Below are 10,699 nucleotides of genomic sequence, written 5' to 3'. Positions count from 1 at the left end.
GCAAGAAAACAGAATCCATATGGCTACTGAGATAACACTGTCTTGAACTTCTAAATGTCAAATCACAGCCAGGCTGGATGAGGCTTTGAACAACCTGGTCTAGTGGAAGGTGTCCCTGCCCATGGCAGGGGGGTTGGAACTCGATGGTCCTTTCCAACCCAAACCATTCTGTGATTCTACGATCATGATGCCCTCTTGGTATTCTAGATAACCAGAGAACAAACAGCTGCTATTCCTTAGAGCTATTGAAAGGAAAACACATCTGACTGGAAAAGGAGAACATGCCTTAGCACCAGTGATGGGACAGTACAAAAAAAGGTGAGAATTATAATACATTAATGATGTCATGAGGTATTATCACTTTGCTAGCTACAAGCAAGAAACTATATACAATACTGACTTTTACAACCTCAGAAAGCAATCTGAAATTTCAGACAGGTTAAACCACTCCCCCAATCCCCAGTATAGTTGATCATTCTCAAACTAATCCAATTAATTTTTCCAAAGCTATACTTCAAGTAAACATCAAAAATACATACAAAAAAACCTCTACTATATATTGGGGAACACAAGTACAAGGAAGCTATCAACTTGAACAATGTCTCAAACGCTTCATCAACAAATCATGAGAACTAAACAAATTGTGGGGTAATTCTCATCAACCTAGGTCTAGCCTAATCTACCCCTGTCAATATTATCAATATCCTGCAAATAATAACTAGTAATCCTGAAAGTTTACAGGAGTTGTCAGTATGATGCAAAGGTAATGTAACGTACACATGAAAAACAGACAAACTGAACTTCTTTTTCATTGCATTTTCATATCCAACTCTAAACATATTTTCCAGTAGTTTACATCATCAACTCAGTCTCATGTTTCAGCATATTTTCTTGAATGATATCAAGTACCACCACATTAATTTTTATTTTAAAGTCCTGGTGACTTAAAATGGCACATCAGCAATGCAACCGAACAGCTCACCCTTACAAGATCAGAGTCGTCCCTTTTGTCAGTTTTCTTCCCTGGTAAGGGTGAAGCCAGTGTGAATTCTTCATTTTCACTGTGGTCCATTTCAGTACTGTCAAGCCTAGAATGAATAAACAGTTATACTCCTCACTGTTATAATACAGTGGGCAATTGTTTAAAAAAAAATATTTAGAACAACAATCTTCAGAAGAAACCTATTCCTAAACCATGAACAATCTGGCAGAACGAACCTTTCACTCTGGCTGCTATAGGCACAACATATCACTAGCCAGAACATGTAAGTCACAGGACAGAGGTGTCAATCATAAGCCAAGTTGAATTTTCTTTTTTCACTGGGAAGGATAAGCAGCTTTTTGAAACAGAGGAGCCTTACTGAGTTACAAGAGATCTGTATGTCTGTATATATTTGCATACAGTTTCATATACCAATCAAAGATTCCCACAGATAGACCAGCCAAAGCATGCACAATTGTTCAGGCAATAAAACAGCAGATTTGAATTTCAGAGACCAGTTCATCCCCCAGCTTTCTCTTGTTATTTGGGGCAGCAATTTCATTTTTATTTCAGTTTCTACATATGTAAACATGGACAATACTACCTCCTGCATATGTAAAACATTGAGACCCAGAGATAAAAGGTAATATACAAAAGCCAATACACAAAAGTCATTTCATCTCATCTGCCCTGGGGTAGGTAGAAGCAACGTGTTTAAATAACAGCACACCCTTTCTAGTGAAAAGAAATGTGCTATATGCTGAAATGAAAAGCAGTATTCAAATACACAAACTCTTAACTGCATGGCCTTAGGGCGCTGCATAGACTGAGAAAGATGTTCTCACTCCTACAAGTATAAAATCCGTATGTGATGTAATCAGAAGCTCAATTTTTATACATCATCTTAATAGATGCAAGCTTGCCTGCATATATTCAGACAGACTCCACTAGAAACACCATGCATACTGAATCGTTACCGTCACTTCTAGAGGACTTTTATTCTTTGGTATCACCACTCAAAACACTATTCAGCTTCACTTAGGTGAACTGAGGAGATCATGAAGATGACAGAACAGGTCAGGCTGTGAGTGTAGCATTTTTAAAAAATAACTGGATGTACAACAGTATTGGTCTCAAATTCATTTCAGTCAACATAGAAAAGAATCCAGATTCCAACCTGTCTTTAGCCAATAATGTATTTCTGCATGTGAACCTGCATGACTTTTAAGACATAAGCCCTTCCATGAAGTTGAGAAGTATTTCTTGTAAAACATTGGACTATATTTAAAATTAGTATCATATATTAAATAGTCACAGAAGCACCAAATGAGAAGTCTTATTTCCAAACATAACTTTTCCTCAGAGTCTTGAACTAATGTGAGAAAATATGAATAGTGGAGGCTACTCAATCTCTAAATGTCTGGGAAAAAAATCAATTATAATGTGACTTTCAGTTAAAAAATGAACATAAAAGATACAGTAACTGATGAATAACCTAAGAAATTGACACAAAATAAGCTATATTTTTTAAAGACAGCTAACAAGAAGACAACTCCTGTAGCATTACAGTACATTCCCCTATCCATCACAGAACGAATCTAAAATCCAAAAATGTTTATCTGCCAAGTCCAGCAAAGTGCAGGACAAATTTATACAGGGGAAGTTATACAAGATGACCACAATGGCCTACCAGTCCTCACTGTCCATGACATGTTAACATTACAGCAGGCCACAAGGTTCCTAGGAACTGCAAATGTACGTACATACGCGTGTAGATACATATATACATGTAGGGGTGGGGTTTTATTTTTTTTATATAAGGCTCGAGGCTCTCCTCTCCTACAGTCAACTCTGGATGTGATTTGATTGTTTTGATTTGGTTTTTTGGTTTTTGTGTTTTGTTTTTTGTTTTTTTTTTAAAGCAAATTTATTTCTGTGTTTAGAAAGCCAAATTCATGGTTTCAGTTATACCAATGTGGCACCATAACTTTTACTTCAAAATAAGATAATAGAATTCTGTTTCTCACTTAGAAAACATTATACAAATATTCAAAGTTTCCATTACTAATACTTGAAATATCAAAGCTCCTTTGTTCTCTACCAACCTCCCTTTGATCCTTCCTGGAGAGCTTGGATTTGAACTGCTGCTGGCATTGCTTACAGTTTCCATTCGTGAAGATTTGGATTGAGACTGCTTGCCTGCTGACGAAAGAGGCTTATTAACTGCTCCGAGAACATTGGCTGCTTTGGGCTGAAACCAAAAATATATTTCCTTTATTTTAAGCTACACATTTAGATATTGTTAACATGTACTATGCTTAAAATAGTCACAGATTTCACTTTCTGTGATCAATATCTTAATTTTAACACAAAGCTATAAACATTTTCATATGAAAATTAAAACAGGCACCAGAAGGAAGCTGACAAAGCCGTAATCAAATAGCTGGTTGCCTACAGGATTCTTCTCTCTACCCTTATATTCAGTCCTCTTCTCATTGGTAGTATTGGGTGCTCACCTGACCTTGCAGGACCACTTCAGGACTTTTTGTGCAGTTTGCTTTCTGCTGATCTAGCTGCCTGAACTATCTCACCATTTGCATCAGATAAGCATGTGTACTGACAAAACAGAAATAGTAGCAGGATAGCCCTTTCCACAAAGAAGCCATTAAACGGGCTTAGCTGCAGTGGCAAACCATACTGCTTTCAACTGGGAATGAATGAATGAAAGCCTCAAAAATCAAATATTGTGGAGAAGATTCTGATCCTCATGCACAGATTTTAAAATGTTAGGCTTTTAATAGGTGACAAAATTTCCAGACACTGGTGAGTTTCATGTTATTTATTTTATTTCAGATACGCCAAATACCTCCAGCTCATACTAACTTTTGAGAGCTGAAAGAGTCTAGTTACTGCTAAAGAGCATACACCTTTATGCCAAACACCCACGTACCAAATTGTTGAATTAAAGACCATTCCCCCCATTTCTCATTATCTAGAATGATCCATCTTCTGTTTCAATATTAGATTCTAGCTATGTCTGAAGCTAGTGACAGCTAAACAAAAGTTAATCATGCACATCACAGCAGCTTTGTGTTCCTTTTTCCAGAGATACGCACCATAGATGTGCTGGTTACACTTTTATAGCCAGAGGGAATTTTACACTTAAACCAAAGATTCACTCTGCACGGAGTACAACAAAAACAGATATCCTTTCCAAAAATAAATCTTGGTGAATAAAATCCAGTTTAAAAATTTATATCTGTTGGGTTAGAATTTAACATTGATCAATAAGCAAAAACAGAAAGAGCTCAAAAGCAGAGAAACATTCAAATTCACACTTCCTAATAAGGAGAAATTAACACTAACAGGACCTGCACTAATAGTTCTTCCCTTACCACAGAACCTACACTCACTCAAAGTCTTGCTGCCCTCAGATACTGTTCCCTGCTTATATCCACCCCACTGACATCCACACAAGCTAGTCTTCCATTCCCAAAAATAAGATTCCCTAGATCAACTTTCATTCCATGTTGCTCTCATGATGGTGAAGTAACTGAAAATTTCGGTGGTCAAATACACCTTCGCTATTTGTCACAAAATTTCAGGACAACAAAAAAGGAGCTAGAGTACCTGGCACTAGAAATTTAAAATAATATGAAAGCTACCTTAAGATTCAAAAGAATTTCAAATTAGGTTATTTGAGAGATATGGAACTACTGGAGAGAGTCCAGCATTAAAATGAAGGGACTGGAGCATTTCTCATACGAGGAAAGTCTGAGAGAGCAGGGGCTTTGGACTAGATGACCTCCAGAAGTCCCTTCCAACCTCAAACACACTGTGATTTTTTTGTGATAGCATAAGCCATGTTTCTTGTTTAATATTGTCACAGTACACTGAATATATTAAGTTTGGGACAAACTAGCAAGAATATTTTATGTCAAAACCTGGATAAGAGAACTTAATATGGAATACTGATCAGAAATTGGAAGACATACAAATTACTTTTTAAAACATTTGTGTCTTCATTAAGAAGTGAATCTGTAACCCATGGAGTTCAAATACTCAAATGCACAATACAGTGATGATATATTCCAATCAATAAATGTTGGCTTTCAGCTTCTAGTCAGAAAGATGCTCGTGTATGTACACATTTTTTCCTAACTTGCATTCCTCTTCTACTAGCAATTTACTAGCTCGCAGCTAATGCTTCATTAGCAAAGTTAAGGGTAATGAAGATGCTGCACTTTTACATCTTTTTCAAGGTCGCAAATTAATGTTCTCTCTGTTCCTTTAGAACAGAGCACATTAATCCAGATGAAAACCATAATTTGTCTTTTCCTTTACTATATTTTAATTTTGTTCTGAAGAGTATCTGGGTTTAGTTTTAGTGAAGAAAGAACACTGCCATTCAATACAATGTATATTTAGACAGAATAAATTATTACAACTATAGAAGAGTCTGTTGCCTTCTAAGATACTATGAAATGGTAACTCGGCTTCAAAAAAATTAATTCATGTGATTTTTAAAAAAATCATTTATATTACGAGTGTTCCATAGCTGTCCCTTTATATGCAATATTGTAGTGTTCTGCAGAAAAAATATGTTAACCATTTTGCAAACTTGTTAAATATTATGGGTGGGTTTTTTTGGACTCTCCCTTTTTAAAGACAACAGGCCTTGCCTGCTATTACCATCAACCCACCACAGACAGTAGCAGTTTTCCCATCTACCTATCTCTTTCTCTCTACCTGTTTACTAACCATTGGTATATATAAATTCTTTGGGCAGAAACAATGCATTTTCTTAAACCTGAAGTGTTCCATTAACTACATGTTAGTTTTCTTTAAAACAGAATAAACAAAAAAAAAACCCCAAAACCCTCACCCAAAGCAAAACCGCAAACACAGCACCAAAACCAAACCCCCAACCCCATCCCCCCACCACTATACACACCTTTCCAGGAGTGAAAAATGACTTCATTTCTGGAGGAAGATAATTTTTGGTGTTACTGAAATTCTGTAAAGAAAGGGGAGGAGGGAGGGGAAATCACAGCAATAATCAATGAACAAGATACATACATTTTGGAGGTAGTACTACTGAAAGATCTTCTTTACATCATTACTTTTGAAATTTTAAAACTGAACAACAGTATCTTGGGGTGGGGGGAGAAATCAGTGTGTGTACATGCATATAAATATTTCTTAAAACATACACATATTTTCAACTACATTATAATAGGGAGAGGTCTTAAGTCACAAGAACCATTGAAAAAAAAAAACCACCCTGAATTATAACTAACAAAGATTTAAACAGACTTATCTCAAGAAAAATTAAATGCCAAGGTATACCTTGTCAGGTTGAGTAAAATATCTGGCTGGAAGTACAGGGTCTTTAGGGGATTCCAAACTGTACGTTGTACTCTTTGACATAATTATATTCATTGCTACATCACAGACTGTGTATAGTTTCTGTAAATAACAAAATTTTTTAAAAAAAACAGCAAACAAATAACACTTCAAAAGTTCATTGCAAATCTTGACAAAAGACAGTATCTTTTGAGCATAGAACTACAAGAAGTCACAGTTTAAAAGCAATCATCTTAAACATTTAACATTAGCCTGCATCTTAAACAGTGTGTCACAGGGTACCAAAGTATATGAGCAAAAGACAAAAGCACTGTAGGCCGAGCAGTTAAAGAGAGCTAGCTTTCATGATCTTCTACACTTAAGGACAGTGTATGCCATGGTTTCAAAGACAAAGCTAAAAAAGTAAAAACTCATTCCTGTGGGAAAAGCAGAAAAGTGAGAAATCTGTATATTATGTGATGCAAAAACCTCAAAACAAGATACATTCACTACACAATACACATTGAAAACATTTAATGCATGTATTTTTCTTCCTATACTAAGCTTACTTTTGCATTTTTAAAATAAAATATTACACAGCGCTTCCGTGAATGATTTAAACAGTAAAAATTACAGTTTACATATATTTAAAGTTAGCATCTAATAATCTTACTGAGACAGAAACAGAAGGACTGCAAACTATTACAACTCCCTTGCAAATGTGCAAGATCTACTGAAGCACAGGGAAATAACTGTCATCTAAGATACAATAAATATAATCATTACAGCACACAAAGTATCACCTCCTACATACAATTCTACTGAAAGACATTTTAAAGTTGGTGTGTAAACAAAAAGCAACTCATTTCCAGACACAGGCCAGAATGAAATGCAATTTCAAATCAAAAAGTATCACCTACTTCATTCATTTTTGCATCATCTGGTCCTTGAGCATCCTTAGTCTGTTTGATATTTTCTACCATCTTCCTGATAAATGCATGACTGTTGTTTTCATTTTTAGCCATCAATATTTCCAGTATAAACCACAGGCACCTAAAGGAGAAATGCAGTACTCCTCATGAATAAAAATGCTAAAGAAATTATTTTTAAAAGCACATTCAAGAAAATGAGTTTTACTAGTACTATGAATTTGAACCATTCTAACTCTGGGAAACCAGTTCTTAGGAAAAAAAGAAATGAAGGCAGGATGAGCAGAAGGTGCAGGTTCCTCTGTAAGATAACAGAGAGCACAAAAAAAGCATATATATGCTATGTCTCACAATATTTTACAGAAATAACAGCCATCATTATGTGCACTGGCCAGTTGTCCTGGTTTCATCTGAGAAAGAGTTAACTTTCTTCATAGTAGCTAATAAGAACCTATGTTCTGGATTTTTGATGAGAAGGCAGCTGATAACATACTGATGTTTATAGTTTCTGCCAGGACAGTCAAGGACTTTTCATCACCTCTGCTCTGCCAGTGTCTGCAGGTGCAGGAGAAGCTGGGAGGGAGCACAGCCCCAGTTACTAGCCTAGGATTTGACATTAGGTTTAGGACTGAGACCCAAATTGGCCAGTGGTATATTCCATATCATGCACATCATGCCCAGTATATATATGAGGATCTGTCCAGAAGTCTCCCTTGCTCTGGGTTGTTTCCCTCTAGGTCACCCCTCTCTCAGTGTCATCTCGATCTCTTGGACACTTGAGCTCTTATCTCCGTTCTGGGAGTGCAGTTTCAGGACTCTCCATTGCTCCAGGATCATTAGCCAGGAACAGGCTGAGCCTTGGTCAACAGGTGGTGAGCAGTATCACTCATTTTTATACTTGTATATATTACTAGTATTATTTCCAATATTATTGTAGTTTCGTTATTGAATTGTTCTTAGCTCAACCCATGAGTCTCTTTTCCCTTCACCCCTTTAATTCTCTCCCCCATCCCCAGGATGGGTAAGGGGAGAAAGTGAGTGAGCAGTGTTGTGCAAAACTACAACAACAGTGTATCAGGGTACTGTAATGAATTAAAATTTCACTTAGAATAAAGTTAGATTGTTTTAACTCTAGAAATAACACTATTCAAAAGTAGTCTTACTCTTTAATGTCCTTGAGTTGTTCAATGTCCTGGACTTTGACATAATCTGGGTCATGAGCTAGAAGATGGATAGTATAAGGAACAACATACTCTGGTAGAAGTGACAACAGTTTCTCTGAAAAGCAGAAGGAAAGATGCATTAGAAGACTACATATCAAGAAATACACTTTTCTACTACAGAGGAAAGAGACAAATTTAAGGTCAGCATACATTAAGACACCCCTTAGGCATATGTGGGCCTATCATTTCTTTATGATGGTGCATCTCATGGTTCATGTGCAGATGTTTCATGCATGCAAAAATTAAGATTTTAAGTATCTCTCAGTCAGGTCTGCATATTTTCTATCTGCTTTGAGAATACAGCTATAGTCACCTACTCCCAATCCTTTGCTTAGTTCATAGTCTGTATTCTAAAAGACTGAAAAACAGAAGCAAGGATAGATCACAAAATCCATGTTAACTGCAAGACGAGAGACCAGCACGATTGCAGGATAAGCTACCACTCTTTCTTCAGACGTTGCAGTGTAGAGCCTTGCTGTCAACAGAACTGAAAGAAGTGCCTTTGCAGTCAAATTGCCACAATGCTCTCCAACCCCCAGCCTACCATATATGTTTAAAGAAAGAACAGGAGGTAATACAAAAGCTATAACAAAGTAGTAGTGGACTGAGTTTGAAAGGCTCAATCCCACTTGAACAGAGCAGCACAACTGAAATATGACATTTGAAGCATTCAAAACTTTTTCTAGCACCCTTCAAGACTTGTAAGTAGTCCTAAGGAAGGACTGCAGGAGAAAGTCTTCCCTACATCATGACAGTTGGCCTATCTTCCTTGGGGATTCAAAAGGTAAGCATTGTTACTATACCCTCTCAGAGTTATGATCACAAAATACACATTCCATAAGGTAACAAACAAATTCCTGACCTACCACTATGCAAAGTGAACTTCAGCACCTCAGAGTTTGATGATGAAAATCACAATTTTAAAAGGGCATATACGCATATACCACAGGGCAAGGACAACAAAAAGACAAGTTGTACACCAAAAGTCAAAAAGCACTTTACAGAAAACATCTACACTGCTTGCTTTAGCCTAATGACTAAGAGGAACCAGAGGATGCATAGCACCCCCAAGTTATTAAACTTGTACCCTGTGCAACAGTCAGGACTCTAGGCAAGGAAGGCATGCTAGTATTCTATTTATATTACTACGGTGCAAGCATCTGATCTTGAGCGCTTGTGGCAAATGCAAAGTCATAGTATTAACATGCCTATGGATAAACACTTGAATGTACATGTAAAGGAAAGAGGGAAATTCCTGGCTCTTCTTTTGGAAAATCACATTTTTGAGCTAGTGAGTGGTCATGGAAGACATGACCAAGTCTGCAAAATCTTCTTTTGGTAAGCTTTTAACTATACAATATTAGGTTATTAATACTAGTCCAAACATCTGTAAATCATCATATATAACAATATTTGAAAATTACTTAAAAATATATTAGAACACTGACATTTTAATCTCTAATATGCGTCTTTATATGAGATGTGCTTGACAAATATTGTGCATGTCAAAATATACATCATTACTGTAGATTTCACAAGACTAAACTAAATAATTGCCATGCATAAGTCAAATCTTACTCAATATATCCCATTCTTAAAGGTCTGCATAAAAAGGAATAATGCACAGCCTAAATAAAATACTTGGATTCATTCATAATAGCAACGAAAGCATTCAAAGTGAATAAAGGCTCACAGAAGATAGTGCTGTCATGTTCCAAGGATACACTTTTAGACAGTCATTGCAGCTGATGCAGTTAATTAGCAAGAGTAGTATCTCTGCTACATAGACTTAAGCCTAAGGTTTGAAAGAAACAATAAAAATCACCTAATTTTTCTATTTCAAGCTATATTTATGTAATTGAAATCCAGTGTGCTTTGCAAAGTTTTTAATGTGTTTCAATTGACAGTCCACTATTAACTTTAAAAATATCCATCACTTCTTCAAGCACTGTCCTGCATTTTAGCCAGCAGCTCTTTGTGTAACCAAATGAAAAAATAAAGATGTGTCAGGGAAGAAAAAGAACGTAATTATGATTTCAGAACACCTCCAATATTGGCTTGCCTTAGACATGTCCCAGGCAAACCAACCTCCTATTATTGGTATTAATTAGCACCTTCAATAGAATGCTTATCAAGAGCTCATGAACGCAGTGTTTCATTAACTTCCTGCCTTGTACAATTTCTATTATAACTATAGTAATAATTCCAACCTGATCTGG

General features: G+C 36.2%; 1 protein-coding gene across 1 annotated transcript in view; it reads right to left on the bottom strand.

Moving 5' to 3' along the window:
• Positions 1 to 982: 982 nt before the first annotated feature.
• LOC104460526 (sister chromatid cohesion protein PDS5 homolog B) overlaps positions 983 to 10,699 on the bottom strand; it is a gene marked incomplete at both ends in the record, with an annotated part of 36,166 nt that continues 26,449 nt past the window's right edge. Inside the window, 6 exons of the mRNA XM_010086486.1 lie at positions 983 to 1,088; positions 3,088 to 3,233; positions 5,937 to 5,999; positions 6,332 to 6,451; positions 7,249 to 7,381; positions 8,421 to 8,535. Coding sequence (XP_010084788.1) covers positions 983 to 1,088; positions 3,088 to 3,233; positions 5,937 to 5,999; positions 6,332 to 6,451; positions 7,249 to 7,381; positions 8,421 to 8,535 — 683 coding nt within the window. The remainder of the gene's footprint in view (positions 1,089 to 3,087; positions 3,234 to 5,936; positions 6,000 to 6,331; positions 6,452 to 7,248; positions 7,382 to 8,420; positions 8,536 to 10,699) is intronic.

The sequence above is a fragment of the Pterocles gutturalis genome, unplaced genomic scaffold, assembly GCF_000699245.1.
Source record: "Pterocles gutturalis isolate BGI_N339 unplaced genomic scaffold, ASM69924v1 scaffold7891, whole genome shotgun sequence".
Classification (NCBI taxonomy): Eukaryota; Metazoa; Chordata; class Aves; order Pterocliformes; family Pteroclidae; genus Pterocles; species Pterocles gutturalis.
Note: the sequence above shows the minus strand (reverse complement) of the source record. Positions and strands in the feature narration are given on the sequence as shown.